The sequence below is a fragment of the Cloeon dipterum genome, chromosome X, assembly GCF_949628265.1.
Source record: "Cloeon dipterum chromosome X, ieCloDipt1.1, whole genome shotgun sequence".
Classification (NCBI taxonomy): domain Eukaryota; kingdom Metazoa; phylum Arthropoda; class Insecta; order Ephemeroptera; family Baetidae; genus Cloeon; species Cloeon dipterum.
Window position 1 is genome coordinate 5,920,057 of NC_088790.1, and position 16,622 is coordinate 5,936,678.

Here is a 16,622-nt window from a genome sequence, read left to right on the forward strand (position 1 = left end):
TTTTCCTAAAATAATTTTGCCTTGCTTATTAAACGTCGCAAAAAATGGCTCATAAATTAAAAGTTTTTCAAGGCCTTTTTATAAAATGATAACAAATGAAGAATACATAATTTATGAAAATCCAAATCTGATGTAGCGACATAAATCTGGATTTAACCGATACAGCTGATTGTTTTTTAAAACCGGCTAAAAAACCAATTAGAGTGTGTGCCTGTGCCAATCAGTGAGATTGACTCCTTTGCGCATGCGTCGTACTACGCCCCGTTCATTTTTTCCTGAAAGCTTCAAAAGGTCGTTGTCCAGCTTTAATGGCGTCGAACAAAGACTCGTAAGGAAGCTTTCCTTCGTTTCACATTTTGCAATCTCAGTCTGGTAAGATATCTGGCTTTTTAGACTGTTGCGAAATCATCTTTCAAATCAAGCAATTGTCCTCGGCCTATAAGCATGCAATCGGGAAAGCACGTGCGGGAAAAGCACCTGTTGTGTTGGTGCGTGGAGAACACGGGGGCTTTAAATTGTATACAAACAAGTTTGACGTGACGTCTCACTACATATTTGTACTTATTCGCAACACTAAATATCATTGCAGAATGAGACTGAACTGACTGGCTGAAAGCTGAAATAGGAAAATCTCCGTCCGTTTACAGAAATGGGTGAGTTTTGTATTATTTTTCCGACATTATTTTACCTTCGAGCCCCTCTGTATGCAATGCATGATGCAGTGATATAAAAGTATGTACATACTGTGAATGTATGTATGTATTACGAAATGAAATAGGCGACGCATGATTCATTCGTTGCGTGCAAATTGTAATGAGAAAGTTAATTCTGTTTTGAATTGGAAAAGTTTATAGAGAACGGTTTTTAACTTAAAAATGGAACGCAATGATGCACATCAATTTTATGAAAACAACTGATATGGTTGTTTAAAATTATTTTAGAATGTAATTCCACTTAAAATAACTAGAATGAAATTAAATTAGAAATAAAAATGAAGTTTTGTGTTGGAGACCTGATTTAAAATAGTTTAAATCTCAATTATTGAGGATTAATTGGGGCAGTGACGTCACAGGAAGTTTGCAGTTAGGACGCATTGTGTTTGTCTAAATTGTTGGAAACCGTGTGTACTTGTCACGGCCTGGTCACGACCCGATTTTTTTAATCATACATATTATCCTCCACCACCTAGATAGTGAGAAGAGGATAGAAAATAACTGTTCGTGATAAAGATGAGAGAGAATAATCAACAATTTAGCATTGCCAATTTAACCGCTTCATCCTGGGAAGTTGGCAAAGACAAAAGAAAAAGCCAACATCAAGTAAAAATTTGAATGAAAGGCGGCGCGGGCAGCACCTGCAATGCCAGGAAATTAATCTTATCTGGGCGTGAAGTAGTGAGAAACGCAGCGAGTGTGACGATCCGCTCATTCTTTGTCAGTCGTTCGCGGGAAGGCAGAAAGCATGGCAGATCGCCGTCGGTGGTCGCAGCACCACGAGCCGGAGGATGCGGCCGAGGAGGTAGAGGCCCTGCGTGGCTCTCAGGACATTTACCCTTCGTACTCGCAGGACCAACTTTATCTCAACAAGGGTGCACTTTCCTTTATATATAATCTTACTAGTTTAATTCTTGTTAAAACGTTGCACGGATTTAAAAACACGCAGATTGAGTCGAAAATGTGTCTCGTTCATTCATTTTCCTCATTTTGTGAGTCACAGGTGTTATCTCGCTGCCTCAGATAATCTTGTTTGGCGCATGTCCACGCAGATGGTTGTAGTGTTGTTTCTGTATTATTTTTTCTTATTGGCGCATCAAGCGATCCACGGACGGTGCTTGGTTAGGGGTGCAATTTGAGACGTCCTCGGCACGCTCTGCAGGCCAAGCGAAAGGCCACAGAATAGGTCAAAGAACTTAAATTATTCAAATGAGACCGGAGAAGTGCTCAAATATCCTCTGATGCGCGCACACACCCAAGACGGCGCGGCGCGTTTACTTTCAAATAGAAATGCTCGGAAGAGTGGCAATCAACGGAATAGGAGATTTGGTCGGTTTGTTCTTGAGTGCCTTTTTGATTTGAAACCGACAAAGTAAATCAAGCGTAGTCAATACTAATGTTTACACATGTTCAAAAAGGTTTCAAGCTGAATGAGTTAAACGATCAACCTTTTTAAAGGCTTAAAATGATTGATATTTTGTTGGAAGTTGTTTCACTTTTAAGAAGCGTGATAGAGGCGGTTTGATCTGATACAATGCACGTTAGTCATTATTTTTGTTTCCATGAATAAAATGATTATTGCATTAGGGGGAGGGGTCAAAGCACTTCTCTTACTGAAAAGGATAACATTTTATTTTCTAATGTGTAGATATACATATCAGTGTTGGCTTATCTTATTGTACCACCCTGTATTAATTGTTTTTTGCCACTTAATTTGACCTATTTTCGTACTCTTAAAATTGCACAGTCGGAATTTATCACTTCTTTAGGTAGAAATATTTTAACCGCATTTCTAAATTCATTTGAATGTTCCACCCTTACTAACGCTTGTTTCATAAACTTAAGCAATTATTGCCATAACAAAAGTCTATTTTTTTAAATATTTGGAAAGAGTTGGAGAGCCCTAATATCCACAATGTCATACACATTTTTGTCTACAGATAAAATCACAATATATAAGCCGATTACAATATTGCTAAAAATAACACTCTATGAAAAATAGGAAAAAAATCACCAAATTTAAAAATCATCGGTTCCAGCTAATCACCAAAGAAAGACTCGTTTCAACCAACGAGAACAAGTCCCATTATTTCATCACAAAAGATATTTCAACTTCGTGAAAAATGTTTTTTTTCATTCGTTTTCCTTCTTCATTCATTCAGTCTTCTGAATAAAGAGTCTAGACTATTGGTCTTATGGAATAACAACATTCTGCCGTAAGAAATGAATGATTACCTTTACCCCACGAATCACGTTTTCTTTAATGGATATTCAATAAAAATCGTATTTTTGAACAGAAAATTTCACGTGCATAAAATTAATTAATTATAAAAACCGGGGTTTTACTGAAATTAATTTTGTTTATAAATGGGGTTTTTGCCAACACACTGCATCCATTACGTATGCTTTAGTCTTTCCGTTATAGACTAAATGATAATATAAGGTCTAAAAGTTTTCCAATTTGCAACTAAAAATATCGTCATATTTTTTCAATAAACCAAGAGGCTTAGCAAAAATACAAATAATTTTAATTTTGGAGTAGTGGAGCTCCCCTTTAACATCAGAATTTGTTTCGATTTGCTCAGGTTGCTGCAGCGATTTGCAGGGCAGGCTGCCCTATGCCACCCTCATTGCCACAGTCATGTGCGTGTCTGGAGTGGGCATATTTTGCTTCACTGTCTTCAGAGGCATCACACTGACAAATCTCATGTTGGAAAATGTCTTCCACTTCCGTCTCGCTTGGTAAGCTATTTTTTCCTATTTTAAATTTAAGAAATAACTCCGTAAATCGCTTTGCGGGTAAAATTGAAACGTAAGCATAATTTTATGTGAGAAATTAAGTCGATATTTAATTACAATTTTTAAGAAATTGATTTTTCTTCTGCTAGTACTACACTTCAAAAAATATAATTCTTAAGGGTCAAAATTTTCTATTCCTATGTAAAAGCAAATACAACGAAACAAACTAACTGATCTGAACTCTAGGCTAGAGCCGACGCAGCTAGGTCTGGTGATCAGCGCCGCTTCAATGGCCGCCCTTGGCCTGATGATGCTATTCGTCGGTTGCCTGGCGACGGGGGCGACCAGGCGCAGAGTCTACAGAGGCCACACCAGCAGGGTCGGCGGGCGTGTGACCTGCGCCATCTTCATGGTGCTCACCTACCTTCTGCAGCTTGCTTGGCTGGCTTTGCTCATTCTGCTGGTGCTCATCGCTGCCACCTACTCCACCTTCAAGGCCCTCTGCAATGACAAGTTTGAGCATCCCGAGAACGAATGCATCAACTTTGAGATGTTCCGTAAGCATTTGTTTTTATCAGACTGATACATTTGATGGTAATCTTGGATTTGCTCCGCTCTAAAGCGCAATATTTTAGACATACAGTAGAAAATTTTTAATCTAGCAATGTTTTAAAGTTACAGACTGGACAATAAATTTTACATTTAAAACCCCAATTTTTGCTCAATCCTGATAATATTGGTTATGTAGACTCCCCGTGACGAGACAAATCGACTGATGGGTCGTTTAACTCTCCAAAATTCTAGGAGATTTTATGATACTATCCATAATTATGGATCTTTTCAGGTCCTTATGATGATTAAAATTTGTTGTATTTATTTATCATTTTTGTTATTTAATTGAATTTATTGATAGCTTTTTGTATGTACAAAATACGCAGTGGCAGGACCAAACCAGAAATTTTTAAAATTGTTTTATAATTGCCAATTTGTTCAAAATTATCTCTGAAGTTTAATCCCTACGTTTTATTTCCAGACTTCTTCTTCCCCAAAAACACTCCAATTGATGACATGAAGGTTTGCAACCAGGAAGCGACTGAATTCTGCAAAGACTACGTGAAGAATGGCGAACTGATGGCATATCTGGCTGCAATTTCCAGCTTGATAGTCATCCTAAGTCTGGTGGGTGAACCAATAAAACTCACTGAACCATTTTTATTCTTATATTTTAATCAACTTTGACAGATTCACTACTTGATGTGCTTGTCTGCCAACTATGCACACATCCGAGACCAGGAGAAGTTCCAAGACTTCCAGGAAATGCAGTTCATCACTGACCCAGACGGCCACATGACGTCGAAAGAGCGCTTCTAGGATACAGCCAAAGAAATCTTCAAGAGGGGAGTGCTTCAATCAAGAGCCTGACTAACAATTGAGGTACTGCCTCTTGGACATTTCTTTGCCCTCGGACGAAAATCTCTCATTGTAAATAACGAATTAGCTATATTTTTCTCTCTCGAACGAAGTATTTTTATAGCTTGGTTTCTATGCAATCAAACTTGCACAAGATTTTTTTTCGGAAAAATTGTGTGCCGTGGTAATTTGAAGCGAGTCAAAATCGTTCTTAACTATCCTTGCTAACTTTAAGAGCTTACCTTGACTCTCATATTCACTGAACGTGAACACAGAAGACTGTAAATACTACTAAAAGCAGCTTTAGCATTTAATGTGTTGGACAATTTTGCGTGGGGCGTTGTTGTACAACAGCCGCATTCAGCTGAGTTAGATTTGTGATTGCAAATTTAATAATAAAACCATATTTCACATAGCCCTCGACTTAAAATAAATTACAACTCCCGTAACCCCCGTAAATCTATGATACAAGTTTTGGCACGTTATGCACGGATGAAGGGTGATCCCGGTCTGATGGAGCCGATTCTCAAGGGAGGGAGGTTTTGGCTCGCGCGCAATTCGACGTTGGCTAGCAAGGAGCGCTCGTGAGGGAATTGGTGGAAGAAGCGGGGCTCGTTGCTCATGAAGGAAGCGGCAAACGCGTCCAGCTCTGCTCCAGATAAGACAGCGGGCACTGGGTCAGGATCAGAGTGGATCATTTGCACGTTTTGCAGTTGAGAATCGTGAGCGGTCAGGTATTGGGTGGAAGCTGAAAGTTACATAGATTTTATTAAAGTTGAGATGACTTAAAATTTCTTGCAATACAAAATATATTAACTCTCGAACAAGCTAATTTTTATGAAGAAAAGTTATTTTCTCTTTAATGACTTAGGGCTGTGGATTTCAGACATTTTTCGGGACAAGAACAGTGCTATTTTAGACTGTTATTCATTTAAAATTAGACATGGTTCCACCCCTAACATTATATTTTTCACCAACCGTGTTTATTTCGAATTACAAACAGGAAATATTTTTTTTGAAATCCAATTTTTATCTAATCACGGTGGTATTTTGGTAAATAAATTCTCCTTTGCGAGATACATCGATTAGTGGGTGACTTTTTGACTTACTGAAAAACCACTTAATTTTAACATAAATGGTCATTTTGGGCCGATAAAATGTTTAAAAAAATAATAATTTTATAAACATTAATATGTTTTGAAACAAACAATATTTTTCACATCTATGTTGGAAATATTTTCTATCTGCTCCCACAAAAATAAAAATAATATTGTATGATTAAATTTGGGTTTCTCCCTAAACTGAATATTGTAGTTCTTCTTAGTGTTAATTAAACACTTCTTTAATCGTAAAAAGGCTATTTAAAATCACACCTTGAACCTTATTTTCTTATTTTGACCGAACTGCATTACCAGCAACACACACAAGGTGTCAATTTTTGTCCATTTTGGAAAGTTACGTGGGGATTTATTCAAAATCGTACGATTTTCGCTGCTGGAGTTTATTCTAGTTGGAAATGAAAACAGTCTATATTTTTTTGTTCTGTCTGCGTTTCTTACCATAACAAACTCTGTTTTTCGCATGTAATAATAACTGGTTTGGCTGAAATACTGATGAAAAAATATTTGTGCTAAAAAATTCCTCTGGAAGAAAACTCCTTGTGCGAGTAAAAAAATATCCACGGATTTTAATCAGATTTAGACAGTTTTAGAGGACTTAAAATATAGTTAAAATGGTTAAAAATTGCACTGATTTGTCCCTCGAAGATTGGAGCTCAGAAAAAAATAAACTATAAATTTCACAGCCCTAAAAATGATAAAAATTTCAGTATGTTAAAAAAATTGGATTTTAAAAATATTTACTGAATACCTTGATTGTACACAGATAAAGATGTAATACAGGTAATGGCGAGAGTAAAATCAGGGTTATATAAATTAATGCAATTTACAGTGTGTGCGCAACGAAGTGTATATTATTACTCATGTACTTATTTTTTATTCGTTTCGATTCGTATTTTATGACTCACCCGGCATCAAATCGAGTCCGTGCGAATATGAATGTGGAGGCGAGACAAACGAAACCCTGACGCTCGCCTCAGGTTCAACGGGGGCAGCCGTTGATGTAGCCGCCAAGGCGAGAAATGCAATAATCAGCACCTCCATGTGCGTAACTGTAAAAATCGTAACGAATTATTCACTTTCATTTGAAGTAAAGGTCAAAATCAAGGAGAATTAAAAAAAGTAAATAAGAATAAGAACTGCACGCCTGCTTGATTTGCCGAAAAACTCGCTACTGGCATTTTATTGCAGAGTCACGAGCCGCTTGATCCCTTTTTAAAACGGAGATTTTTCAATTTCTCAGCTAATTGTCTCCTGCGGTTTGCAGCTAATTCGAGCAAAGCGAGTAATTGTCCCCGGCGAAGAAAAAATAATCTCAGCAGAGCGAGACGACATGCTGTGCCTTATTTTCGCACCCACCCGGTGTAAAAAAAACATGCGATCAATCAATCGGTCGATCGCGGCGAGGAAAATCATCAATCAGCCGACAATAAAGTCTTTCGCTCGCGACCTTATGAAACTCAAATCTCTTTGCAGCTTATAAATAATATAACCGGGGCATACCAGTTATCGCTCGCATTTTTTTGCTGCTCTTGCGTTTCGCAATGTTGATGTAAGCTTAAGTGCTGTTTTAATTAGCAATAATTCGCAATCGAGAAGATCGCGATCGGCGATGATTTAGCTGTTTAATTGAGTGTGCTCTCGTGTGGGAGTTAATTGCCAACTCGAGTAGCTGCCAAGTATGGGAACAATAAATATTGGTTGGTTACGAAAAGAGCAACTTAAATTACAAAACAAATAAAACTACAACGTGTGGAGTGGGATTAGTAATCGGTGTACAAGATTTATTTTGAAGATTTTGTGCTTTAAAATCTAATGAACTGTAAAATTAACTGTGGGGCAACACCAAAACTCAACAAATAACTGTAAAAGTCTAAAATTAAAATAGATATTAAGTGGTTTATATAAGTGAAACGCTGATTTTTAGTTTTCTTTGAATTAACATTAATCGGTAATTAACTCTCTCATATTTTCTTAACACTAAATAAAACATTGAATGGTTAACAAGTAGAGAATGCCTTTAGTAATCTAGAAAAATTGATTTGAAATAAGATGAAAATTTTCGGCTATTCGCGGTTTTCTTGTTTTCGTCGATCACCAAACGTATCGAAATTTTGAGACATAATTTTACGGCTTTCAAATCTACCGAGTTTCATTAAAATTGACAAAATTTAGAAATAAAGGACTTTATATGGATGAATTACGAATAACGGGAACTATTCTTTTGGCAAATTGTGTTTTTATATCATACTCGCTATCGAACGGTGGCGAAAAAAGGTGATAATTTTCTGATTAAAAGATGCGCTCCACTTGTAAAGTGCTGATTTTGAGAAACATTAAATTTGATCCTTTTCTGTGTTCGGGACGGCTGTTTTAGTTTGAATAAAAACTGTAAATTTCAACCTTTTAATTTATTTTTTGATATTTTCCTCCTAACTGCTCGCATTTTAATGTTTTTCAACCAATCAACGCAACGGTTTGTCGTTTTGACGGCTATTATTTGCAGGCGAATAATGGATTTAATTTGAATGCTCAATCTGCCCTGTTTATTCCGCAGCCTTTCATTAGCGTCAAGTGCATGGCAAGCAAAAACTCGGCAGTGAAGTGATGGATCAAAGTTTTTGTTGGCAGTCGGCTTTTAATTATGCCTTTGTGTTAATGACAGCGCTCTTTCATGCGCTTGAGGCTAATTAATAAAACAGCCCATTCAGTCGGCTGCGTACGCGTATATGTTTCAACGCTTTTGCAGCACACTCGTAGAAACATCACGCGGTCGGTGAGCCATTAAGCGGAATGAATAATTTGCAAAAGGTGAGAGATAATACGCTTTTTATTGCCATTAAGAGATGCGCGGAATTTCGCGAGCAGCCTTGGCTTAATTTCATTTTTAATACACACACGTGTGCTAGCCCTTTCAACAATTTCCACAAAGTAAGATAACCATCGCACCAATATGTCCACTATTTTTATGGCTTTTAATGGTTTTTTGCACAAAAAATCAAGCTCTGTACCTTATCTCAAATCTACGAGTTTCGCGAAAATACGCGATGCCCAGATTTTGATAAAAATAATTAAGTCTGCTCGTTTTCGCCTTAAAATTAGTCGATTTTTTTTCAGTTCCTAACGTGAAAATTTCAACAACATGTGGAATTTGACGGATATTAGCATATTTCGAAAGGATCTGATTCTCATTGAAGCTATTGATGGTCACCTAAGATAGGCGCGCGCGTGTTCCCTCGCGCGTATTACAAAACGAGCGCGCGCAATGAATTAATTGAAACCGAGTTTTGAGCAACTGAATACATTTAATAATAGTAATAAAAGTCTGCGGGTCGTGATTCTGGTGTTAAAATTTCTCAGCTCGCTAGAAACACGATCTTTCGCCGCTCTCGCATCTGTCACACGCGCGCTGGGAGCTTTTTATCTTTCGCTTCAGCGGCAGGGTACATTTTTTTCTTTGGTGCGGAGTTGCTGAAGGGAAAGAATTTAATAAGTGCGCGCGACACATTTCTCCGTGCTTTATTTCGGGGCCAGTGATTTCGAGATGTGTCAGAAATTACTTGCTCCGTGTATTTGCAGCCTCATTGCTAAATGCACGGGCCTTAAAAATTTAACGAACTCTGCTCTCGCTCTCGTTTCTCGTTCTGTGTCGAGATTGATGACATTTCCTTTCGATTTATCATTCCCAATTAGAGCAAGATAAAAAAACAGACTAGTTTCTAAAGAATTTCAATGCAGGAAAGAATTTGGGTCAATTTGGCCGAAATCTAGAGATCAGATTTTCAAACATAATTGATTGAAAAAAAATATGATATATATCCAATTACATGCAACAAACTTTGTAATGTATATTGTTTTATACTTTTAAGAATATCGGCAGGTTGATTTTTCTGAAGGGAACCTTCATCAGATCTTATAGAGAGAAATTTAATTAATTTTTTCTTTGTTTTTTCTAAATTATTATACAAATCCATTTTGAGTTTTCTTTTTAGCTGTCTCTAGATCGATTTTTTTATCTTTTTTAAAATCGTTTTATTAAATTTCTGCAATTTTAAGGACAGAAAAAGGGCAGACATATCTCTTCGCAGGTTATTTAATGAAATGTCAATAAGCGATCCATTTTCGTCTTTCAACAGGTACTATTCACACCCTCATGACCACTCATTTGCCTTGGAGGAAAGGAAACTTATGTTTTTAAATTATCGTCATCTCAACAATATAAATGTGCGGAGTAATTAAATTAGGACCGAGTGACAGATTTATTATAAGGATTTCCCAAATTTCTATAAATATTAAACGGGCTTTTGTCATTAAGTTTACGCTTAATATTGATTGCGAATTATGAGCTAAATTTTCCTTTTGGTGAAATAAAAAACACGAATCAATAAGGAAATCGCCGATTGGCTAGAATACAAACTTATGAGAAATTTAAACAACAATATAGGAAACTTGAACTCAGGAATAAGTGATATTTGGAGATGAAATTATTAATTAACGCTAGCTCTCGTTCCTGCTATTCTTCGTATATATTTGTATCTTTCATTTGATTTATTTGTCGAGTTACATCATAGAGGACAGCATAAGTGCACGCTCATAAATTCCATAAAAAATAATGAGTGTATAACAAATTAAATAAATTCACAGAGTGTCAAGAACGACACATCTTATTTCACGCCATCTTTATTTGTTCGCAACGACAGTTAAATTTCCACGCGCGGAATATGAGCATATATATAACAAGCGTGATTTTCATAAAAGTGGACAAGGTCGTTTCAGCAATCGCCGACTAATTACACGGGCATTTCAATGCGCAGCTATACGCAAACAATAGAGGCGCGCGTACTGCGCGTGGGAACGAGCACCTTTTGCCCCCCAAACGCCGCGTTTACATTTAAGCTTTCGTGTTATTTCCAGAGATTTAAGCGTCGCCAGGCAACTGTGCGTTGCGTACACACAATCACAAAAGGTTAATCTGTCGCAAAAGCGCGCGGACGACCAAAAAAATGTTGCTATCCTACTCGTTTGCATTGAGCACGCCAACGACGAGAACAACAAACGGATAAAAGAAGCGTCAAGCTCTCGGCTTGGGTGGGAAATCAAGTTTGCTCTCTCAGGTGCAGTAATTTTTTTTATAATCCATAATATTTTTATAAATGTAGTGGTCGGCCTTGAATTTGAGTCCCGAGTCTCTCTGATGATCCGAACGCGTACGCAGGATTCGTAGAAGGCGCGCGGCTTTAATTTTGCCCGCTCGTCTATGATATGATTTATGCGTAACAGCGGCAACCAGGAAGCGTCTCGTTTGCTAAAATTTATAGACCCGCGAGACGAGGAAGAGATTAAGCGCAGCAAATTAGCAATTCAGAGGAGCCAGACATTTATTTGTAGACGTTGCTTCTTTGGGGAAGCAAATTTGCGAATTTTATAATACCAGCAGCTAAACACTTGACTTGAAGCCGCTGAGTCCTTGAAACTTCAGACGTACGTTAGTTCAGAAGTACAAACGTCATGCACAATAATCGTTTTAGTGCCACTTCTTGCATTAGATTTATAAACATTTATTTTAATAAGAGAAATTTACATCTGAATGAGAATCTTGGCTCTTTTTTAAATTGCAATTTTTTTTTGCAAAATACTGCACGAATTAACGAAAGTGAATTGTTTCAAGTTTTTCTAGGAATGACTACATCGTGATTTTCAGATATGCAGTTAGGGTATAAAAGTGGTGTTTAAACTGCTAACATTTAAGCGCAAAATGTTGACTACTTTCTCGGGAAAACGGAATTTTTGTAAATTGAATATATCTCGGCTCTTTGAGGAGATAAACCAACTATTTTTCACCATGATTGTAGATTTTGATGCCCCAAATACTTTGTTGTTGACACCAAAATCGTCCAAAAATTTCTTATGCCTCAAAAATACAAAAAAAATGATATTTTTTGTGATCCAGAGGAAAATGTTGCCCAAGGCACGCATTAAATGCTTTTTATTAGGTATTGTGGTTTTATGGCAATCGTAATGGACGAGGAGTAGTGCACGAATTTGTGGCCATCAATGCAGCTGACAATCCGGATTTGGAGATCACGACGCACTGACGTTCTGTTCGGCGACGATTGAAATTTGTGGAAGTGCGCAGCGTCGGTCACAATAGGTTTGTCTGTCTTTGGCGGAGACCTTTCTCAGCACTCCCGCATGCAATCCCCAAGGCTGCCTTTTTCACGACGGCCGCACGCCTAATTATACATGGAAAAATAAATTGTGTGATCGCTCTCGCTTGCTCGCTCGCGACACTCTCGTTGCGCTCGCGGGGCGCGATCGTGAGGTGCAAGTTTTGGTTCTGCGACCCCTGACCCCCGCGTCAGATGTTTGCGTCTATCTCGATTTCGTTTGTGCTCGCGCCGCTAATGATGACTAATGCCGATTTCACGTGTGTTGGGAAAACAAGCAGCGCACGCCGAGAGTGATTCATTGTGAAATACCCACTGATGGTGTCAAAAATATTTAGGGGTTGCAAGCGAGTTAATTTTTTTCATTTTTTCCCCTCTGGACGAGTGGAAAAGTTGCCCAGCTTACAATCTCCGACGGAAAAATCTAGATATTTATTGGTAGAATTTACATTTTTTTACTTTTATCTAAAAACCAAGTAGTTCTATTCAATAAAAATGATTTTCTCACATTCTGAGTTATGATGTCATTTTGCCTGTAATTTTTAATTTAGGATAAATATTTTCAGCGCTTTCAATAAAATAAAAATCTCCCTGAAAATCTGTTTCAGAATAACTAGTAATTAGATTTCGATACACCTGAATGATCTCGCTCTTCAGACTAAATGAGCTGTGTCTGGTTTATTTTGCTTTATAATGGTATAAACTCATTAACTGATGATTTCAAGCCAAGAGCTGTGAGCTGTGAGATAAATAATGGCAAATAAAATCAATTTGCTTTTCATATATGTACGAGGATGTGTTCATAATTTGCTGGTGTTATTTGCATATATCCAAGTAATAGACAAAGAGACAAATAATATTATTCATAGTTTATCGATAATTTATTAGGTCAGAATGAAGCGAAGTGAAAGACACTGAAATATCCAGTTTCTCATGTGGCTTCACTAGGTCAAAAAATGCTCTTGGACGTCGCTCGGTATTATTTCGCAACCTTGTGTTTTTATTCGTTTCTCAAATCAAAACTGCGAACAGGATTTATTAAAATCCAACAATTGCGCGAGATACTTGGCGTCATAAATTAAATCACTGTCACTTTTCTTGTCCTGAATTGCTTTTAAATTAAGCAAATACACACCCCTTCTTTTATAGTTGGAAAGAAATTAAGTACAAATGCGCGCGAGTAACCCATAAACCAGGAATATCGTTTTACAATCCGCGCGCACAGGTGCAAACGTGTTAATTGCAACTCTTGCAGCCACGAACGCAGAGCAATATATGGACAAAATTGAGAGTGAATATTGCATTATATTGTTATTGTTCTGTGGAATTGAATCGCGTAATTGCAACGGTCGCGTGCATTTAAGTGCGAGAGACGCCAGTCAAATGAGTTTGAAATTTGTGTCCGCGGCGTGCGCGCGTGGTCTGTGTGTGCGGGGGCGAGGTCGGCGAATAGATTGTGGCCCTTGACGGCCTCAAAAATAAAATAAAAAGTGCCACCGTGGTAATAATGCAACGCCCGAGCGTGATTAATCATATTGTTGCAATTTTAATTCGGCGGCCCTCCTTACGAGCCGCGAGACTTTTTTGAGCGACAGCTGTCGATAATTGCTCCAATAACACAGCCTTGTTCCTCTCGCAATCTGATAAAAATTGAGTGTCAACCAAATGGAAGTAATTTATTTTTAATATATTTAAACAATGGACCGATTAATCAAGCTGAAATGAAAATGACTTGGAGCGTTTCGATGAAAATTAAAATTAGTCTCAGCCGTGGATTTTTTCGCAATATATCAAAATGAAAAACTTTATTTTGATCTCTTTTTTCAAACGTAGTGGAAAATTTTTTAAATCAATGATTTTATTGATAAATTGAGAACTTAAGAAATTGGGCCTAAATTTTAAAATTGATTTAAAAATACAGATTTTGTTCAATTTAACTGAATTTTTGTTTTTAGACACTGATCATTGAAACAAATTCATCGGCGGGTTATTTTTGACGCTTCGAAAGAGAGTTAAAAATTACCCACAAGGGTAAGTTCCGAGCTTTGCCGGTTTTTAATGGTTAACCGTAGAGCATAAACCTATACTAAACATATTTTTCTTGCGTATTTTTCATTTCTGAAAAAATTATCTTAGTTGTAAATATAAAAATGAAGTAAATTAAAAAAATGGAGCTACATATGGCGTGGAGGTAAGATCGGAAATTTCCAAAACATTAATTGTCTCAAACCGTTATGATCTATTAGCCACTTCCCCTGCAAAATTCTAAAATTTGAGCGCTTTTCCAGAAAGTCAAACTTTGTCTTGCCAAGTGGAGTCTACCTATAACATAGCATCACGGATTGAATGAAAACTGGCTTCAAAATTATATTTTGAAACATCCCATGATTAATTCTATAAGAAGCTGCTTATCTTGTAAACTCCGTTGAATAAAAATCCCTAAACTTATTAGATACTGCACAATTTTATAATTTTTCGGTAAAATAAAACGTACAATCCTTTATATACAGTATTTTCCTATAGCGATAATACTGACCCGTGGAACGAGATGAATGAACGCATTGCAATTTGCTCGGTCAAGTGCATCGATTGAAACAATCATCATTTGCAGTGAATGCTATATACGCATGTACAGTTAAATCAAATTGAACTTCGTATTCTTTAAAAGAAAAAAATAAGATATTGTCGTAAGCCGTTGGAAATCCAGTTAGTTGCTTGAATTTTTAACGAGGTATAGCTGGCACAATAAAACATTACGCGATTGAAACATCAATATAACTTATCCTTGAATTTATAATGTATAATGTTATTTCTCTCTGCAATATATTGTACAAAAAATACTGGCGAAAAGGAAAAAGCTGTCGTATTTTTTCATTCTGATGAAATGTGTCTTCTCCAATTTATTGCGCAGGGTATCATAAAAAATGGAACGTTTTGTTTCATCATGCACTTTACCGGAGTCGATAGAGACGAGTTATGTTTTGCAAGAGAGTGAAAAAAGATATACAGAAATTCCCAAAAAGAAACGAGGACGTAATTCAAAACGGACTAGACAGATACCATATAATAAATTTTCGACCAAAGCGAAAGTACAAGCAGTGAAGACGTTGGCGGCTGGGCCATTTGTCTCGCGGCGGTGTATCAAACAATGAGCTATTACGGCGGCGAAAATTTGAATAAAAGACCCATTATCAGAGAGCAACTGGAAGCGCGACGCCGCAAAGGGCAGCGAGCGGCTCGATTTTCCCCGAGAGAAGGAACAACTCCCTTTGGCAGCAAAAGTTTCTTCAGCACTTACCTTGAGAGAGGCGTTCGGTCCGTCGGCTTGGTTCTCACCAAATGAGATTTGTTTTGCAGCCGCTGCACCTGTTGCAGAAATCCACGCACGCCTTTTCCCTCCTCCACCTTTGCCCACCATCCAAGACGCGCGCGCCCAAGGGAAAGATAGTGATAAGTGGCGTGCACATGGAGAGGCGGCTATCTCCGTCCGCATCTCTTTCTTGTCAAGTTCATCAAAGCCTCCGTGCAGGCAACTATCGGCGAAATGCTAATGGCTTGCACTCCGAGCGCGCATTACGTCAAAATTGCAGCCGTAATTTGGCAACAGTCTTGCCTTACTTCTCATGCAAGTAGAGTAATTGTATTTAAAACTCCTGAAAAGTGAAAATATTTTAATTGGAGTCAGGCGGGTTGGACAGTGTGGAAATCGGTAATAAAATCAGATTAGTTTAGACCCAACAGATTTCACCATTGAACTTTTAGGGTTTTTTTTCGGGAATTAAACAGTTTATAATAGATTCCAAAAAGGTAACCAAATGAATGGGTGGCTTAAAATTGTGAAGGAAATTTTCGGCTCTGCAGGTCTCATCAGCAACAATTTACGATCTTTTGCTCAAAATTTAATAACTCTTGACGGTCAAAATCGTTCTCTGATGTCACAATTCATGCTTAAAAAGTATTGTTATATACTTCCAAATTTTTGTTTGTTAAATCAATAAGAACATGAAATAAAATGCAGAATTTTCCCATCATCAATTAAAAAACCCAGTAACCTTTTGCTGGTTATTTTTCTTATTCAAAGAAACCCGGATGGACAAAACTACAAACCCAGCTTGGAAGTGGCCATAAATTGTAAAATCTGAAATTAAAAAGCCCCAAACAGTTTTATTTTCATTTTTTTGCGTTACACGATTTCAGTTTCCAGAAAAAATAAAAGCGGGAAAACACAAATAAGAATTCACTTTTTCACCAGCGATACAGTTAAAATCCAGTAATATAAAAAAGCTCGATGAAAATTAATGATTACTTAATATCCTTTAATTTCGCAATTAAGTCTCTTCTCGATTTAGCTCACAATCAGTCAACCCTTTGGGTCGGGGAAAGATTGAGAAATCAGGTACCCTGAAGCCTGAAGGCCGCCAGATGTGCGAAGAAAGGCGTTTTAATTTACAATCCTGATTGCTTTTAGCTGTAGA

The 16,622-nt window shown here is 37.3% G+C and overlaps 2 protein-coding genes across 5 annotated transcripts; one reads left to right on the forward strand and one right to left on the reverse strand.

Annotated features, from left to right (window-relative positions):
• The first annotated feature begins 248 nt into the window (after positions 1 to 248).
• Positions 249 to 5,277, forward strand: M6 (neuronal membrane glycoprotein M6). 4 transcript variants are annotated; one of them, XM_065492270.1, is made up of 7 exons: positions 252 to 372; positions 590 to 653; positions 1,439 to 1,588; positions 3,299 to 3,455; positions 3,699 to 4,009; positions 4,486 to 4,631; positions 4,695 to 5,277. In XM_065492270.1, exons 2-7 carry the CDS (start codon positions 650 to 652, stop codon positions 4,821 to 4,823), a joined length of 897 nt encoding a protein of 298 aa, XP_065348342.1. In that variant the 5' UTR covers positions 252 to 372; positions 590 to 649; the 3' UTR covers positions 4,824 to 5,277. The 4 variants fall into 4 exon arrangements, with proteins under 4 accessions (XP_065348346.1, XP_065348342.1, XP_065348345.1 ...); XM_065492272.1 differs by having other exon boundaries at positions 280 to 328; XM_065492274.1 differs by lacking the exon at positions 1,439 to 1,588 and having other exon boundaries at positions 249 to 328.
• LOC135944989 (uncharacterized) lies at positions 4,659 to 15,576 on the reverse strand. The gene is made up of 3 exons (XM_065492284.1): positions 15,446 to 15,576; positions 6,889 to 7,032; positions 4,659 to 5,610 (listed from the first exon to the last, which is right to left on the reverse strand). Exons 2-3 carry the CDS (start codon positions 7,022 to 7,024, stop codon positions 5,345 to 5,347), a joined length of 402 nt encoding a protein of 133 aa, XP_065348356.1. The 5' UTR covers positions 7,025 to 7,032; positions 15,446 to 15,576; the 3' UTR covers positions 4,659 to 5,344.
• Between the last annotated feature and the right edge of the window lie 1,046 nt (positions 15,577 to 16,622).